The 4313-nt window shown below is 36.0% G+C and overlaps 1 protein-coding gene across 1 annotated transcript in view; it reads right to left on the minus strand.

Annotated features, from left to right (window-relative positions):
* Positions 1 to 4313, minus strand: part of LOTGIDRAFT_160467 (hypothetical protein) — a gene marked incomplete at both ends in the record, with an annotated part of 18994 nt that overhangs the window by 2501 nt on the left and 12180 nt on the right. The window contains 7 exons of the mRNA XM_009055600.1: positions 69 to 209; positions 527 to 608; positions 1028 to 1170; positions 1448 to 1588; positions 1844 to 1999; positions 2795 to 2959; positions 3335 to 3502. Of these exons, the coding sequence (XP_009053848.1) occupies positions 69 to 209; positions 527 to 608; positions 1028 to 1170; positions 1448 to 1588; positions 1844 to 1999; positions 2795 to 2959; positions 3335 to 3502 (996 nt within the window). The remainder of the gene's footprint in view (positions 1 to 68; positions 210 to 526; positions 609 to 1027; positions 1171 to 1447; positions 1589 to 1843; positions 2000 to 2794; positions 2960 to 3334; positions 3503 to 4313) is intronic.

A 4313-nucleotide genomic window follows, 5' to 3' on the forward strand; every position in this document is an offset into this window, starting at 1 on the left:
GGTTGGCACACTAGTTGTTTTGATGTTTGACTGTTTTGTTACTGCTGTGGTAGGTTTCCGGGTTGTACCATTAACTGCTTTTGTTGTTGCGCTTGGTTTGGAAATTGTCGTTGAAGTTATTTTCTGAGTAATTATCGATGATTGTACATCTGGAGAACTAGATTCTGACTCCGTAGTCATTTCATCTGCTTCAGCAGTAGTTAATGAATCTGCAAAAGGATACAATGCGATAATGTTTGCAACAGTCACACGTGCACTATGCGGATGTTATACCTTCTTTTGACTGAAAGACGTTGGATATGTAAGCGAAACCTAATACTTTCCTTATACGTTCCGTTACTGGTCAAGTAGTTAATTGAAATCACGTTGATGTAGGCTACCAATGTTTAAATAAAAGACCTTTTTTGCTCATTTAAAATAAGTTGTTAATACTTTCAGATGACATAACGGCATTTTGTCTTTTTGATCTGTACTTAAAAAAATATACATTATTCAAGGCAATAAGATCAGAATTTAAGAAACTTACCCTCAGAACAATTATACATTCTAACATCATCAATAGCTATATCACTTACAAAAGCTTCCTTTCGTGTACCCACAATTATTATCTGAAAAGAAACATTGAAAATAAGGAAGTGCATTATCGTAAGGAGAAAACCTACTTACAATTATTCAAAACCACACTCTAAAGATAGAGTCCTACCAAAGGTTATACTTTGATTAGACACAGTACACAGTTAAGAAGCCAGTAACCATTCTGGATCATTGAACATGATCATGATTCCAAACCTAATTTTATGTTAAAAAAATCCCTGTCTAGCCGAGATAACGTTACGCTTGACCACATTCAAGACAAATTCGATCCAATATGGTAATTGTATTAAAAGCTCGACTTTTCGAGGATAGTCCAACCAGAATAATTTGCTGACAACCATCTGATACAGTGACACCGAGTACCACAAAACAGAAAATAATGGTATATTTAAGAGAACGTACCATCGCCCCATACAAAAAAAAAAACATTTACCTGGAAGACCTCTGTTTGACCTTCTATATAAATAGTTCCTCGTTTCCAATCAGCACCTTGATTACCTTCCATAATAAACTCAGGATCAATATCATTGATTGTAAGACTTTCTGGTTTAACAAAAACTTCTAAACTTCCCACAGCTAAAAATAAAAGAATAGGCCTACATTACGAACCAGCGGCCAAATAGTGGTTTGAGTTCCTTCCGCAGTTGTATCCGCATTTCGTGGAAAAGATAAATATCACCTGATTGTTTGCAACATTTTCAGCATTGTGGATATACACGGTTTTAGAATTCATGGTAATTCGGTATATCTAAATGATCCGTTCCGACCAAGGAACAACATATTGCAACTGAATGATTAACGTAATTTTACTACATTCGAAGCCCAAAGGTGAGAAATAGATTGTAACACATACCGTTTTCTTCATCAGGTCCCTGCATGTGATACCAGAATTCAAAACACGTGTCACTATATTTAGCTTGGTAGAGAGGTGAGGCCAGTACAGCTCTATCCAGTGGTTTTCTTGGTGACGACGATTCAATAAATAGATAATGACCTGAGAATGAAATACAACTAATTTCAACGATGATTATGGAACAATATTCAAATAATTCACATGCGTATATACGTAAATAATTGTTACTGTGGCAATTGGGGAATCCTTCAACGTTTGATGTCTGCGAAATGGAACTTAAAATGAGTAAGCATATCGCGCAGATTAAGTTGGTCGTTTTCGATACCTTGCTAAATGCCATAAAAACGTTGTCCAACACAACTTCACTCGCAAAGCATAAATTTTATTGTAACAAACCTGTAGAATTGGAAGCATGTGTATGGTCACGTAAGGGTCCGGTATTGACAGTTGGTGTTTTACCAGATAACCAGGTCCATTCAAAATCATCATCATCTGACTGACTCCAACCACATAACTCCTCTTGTTCAAAATCACACTGTAGACTTATACCGACTGTAAACAAAGACATTAGATTTCTATTTTCTATTGACAAGAGATCAGTTAATGATTTCATATGGAAAGTAGATCACGAAAAGGTCTGGTTCAGAGATGGAGGTAAAATCTGTAGAGTATGTTTAGAGTATATTGAAGTCACCAATTAAAGTATCTCGATCAATGTTCCAGGCATTTATTCTTAGGTCGAACAGTAACCCCAATGATTTTTTTGATAACCTTATAAGTCATATGCAATTAGATCTAATATCATCAGACATAAACTGAAAAGACGTATTTATTGTGACGCTGAAGACACATGTCATGCTGTGCTGTTAAGCACAAGTCTTCAACAGAAGAGAGATTAATATGGGATGAACATCGCCCACCATGCACACATGTGATGCTCTTTTATGGGCTATTACTAGTGACGAGTTTGTGCTTTAGTTTATGAACTGATTCCATAAGATGAGTGTATGTGTGGTAAAACGTCAACGTATTTCAAATCATATCTCCCCTAGTTTTAGGTACAAGGCTCGCTATCATGCTCCAAGTACGTAACCCATCTAGTGTCCTTTATTTCTACCAATGTTTTTCAGTAACTTTGCTCACAAATGAAAATTTTCTTAAAGGTCGGAAACAAACATGGAAGTTCCTCAAATCGTGATTTTTTATAACAGATGCTGTTAAAGCACACCATATTCAAATCAGTTTTGATAGCATCTGGTAAATATAAACAGACATTAAATGGGTATATCGTTCGTGATCATGCAAATAAAATATAGTGAAAGGAAACCGAACTTGAGCCATTATTACCAACACAGGACGGCTGATCAGCATTCCATTTCTTTCCATTACAGTGAATAGATTCGGGTCCTTCCCTTTTCATTCCAGCAGGACAAGTAAATTTTAGCATGGCACCATCATATTCTCCCGAAATCTGCAAACCATCTTTTGGCACTATAGTTGGACAACCTCGTCCTGAAAGAGGAATACTTTTTGTTATATAAATCGCAACTTGAAATGCATTACATCTTCTACAAGGCGCACTCTAAATAATGTGTTCCGTAATATCATGCTGCAGACATGTCCTGTATCACAACAGAACTTAATCTGAAGCTGGTGTTTAAAATGCTAGCTTGATTAGGCCTTATTCGCGCCATTTCAATTTCGACTCGTCAATTAAAATTTTGATTCGCGTTTCATAAAATTTCGGTAGCAATTTAAACGGTCTATAATTCATCAAGGTTTCAACGATTTCATTTGATTGGCAGATTTTTGCAATAAATTTTTATTATGGCGAATCATAAGAAATATTGTATCGCAGCAATACACGTTTTTATGAGATTTCAATACCTATACAAATAGGCGCTGGCTGACTCCATACACTGTTAGGTAAACAAACAGCAAACTTGGGACCGATTCTAGTGAATTTCTTTCTACAACGAAAGTAAACCATTTTTCCTCTGGCTCGAACTTTAGCACGTCCATTTTCTATCCGTGGTCTCACACAACCTGCATTTCCTGTGAAAAGAAAATATAATTTCAAACATCCTCTAAACGGACACAGATCAGTAATGAACCTACTAATCATTAATTCCACTGGCATTTCAATTTTTTAAAAGTTGTTTTTCGAGTATTTCAGTCAATTCTGTTTTCTCGTCAAGTATGTGAGATTTGTGTAATTCCTGAATACCTTAACTCAACGTTGAGCTAAGAATTACAACCGTCACAAATGTGATATACAACCATATTAAGAAGTATGTATTCCTTAAAGCGATTGTAATGCGGTTTCTAATTTTCTTAAGTGTATCGGGGACAATGTGAGAATGAATTTGCCCCATTCCAATTTTCAATCAGAAGTTTGTGGTTCCTGCGACTCCAATAAATATGCCTCATCGCCTAAGGCCATCGCGATTAGTAAGGTCATCTAACACTTAGTTTAATTGGAATGGTGCAAATTGAAGCTATCAGTGTTCCCAAATACACATAACATGTCTTAGATGACCTCTTAACAATCCCTTTAAAGCCGAGCCGTTCGCATCATTTTAACACTTAAAATTAGCAGATTCTTCAACACTGTACGTTTAACCCCCGAAAATCAATTGAATATTCTACTTACTTTGTCCTTCAACGGAATGTTGAAATATCGAGATCAGGAAAATGACAAATGAATAGTGAATAATATTCATTTTAATTGAATAATAAATATCTTGTTTTGTACAATACTGGCTGTGATCTGGTATCGTTCACTGTCACTTTTGATTTTCTGTGCTCTCTTTGCCTTGCCTTGATCTTTCTGGGTTTTTCGTCCCGTGTGATAGAGCTGGCGTCT

The sequence above is a fragment of the Lottia gigantea genome, assembly GCF_000327385.1.
Source record: "Lottia gigantea unplaced genomic scaffold LOTGIsca_25, whole genome shotgun sequence".
Lineage (NCBI taxonomy): Eukaryota > Metazoa > Mollusca > Gastropoda > Lottiidae > Lottia > Lottia gigantea.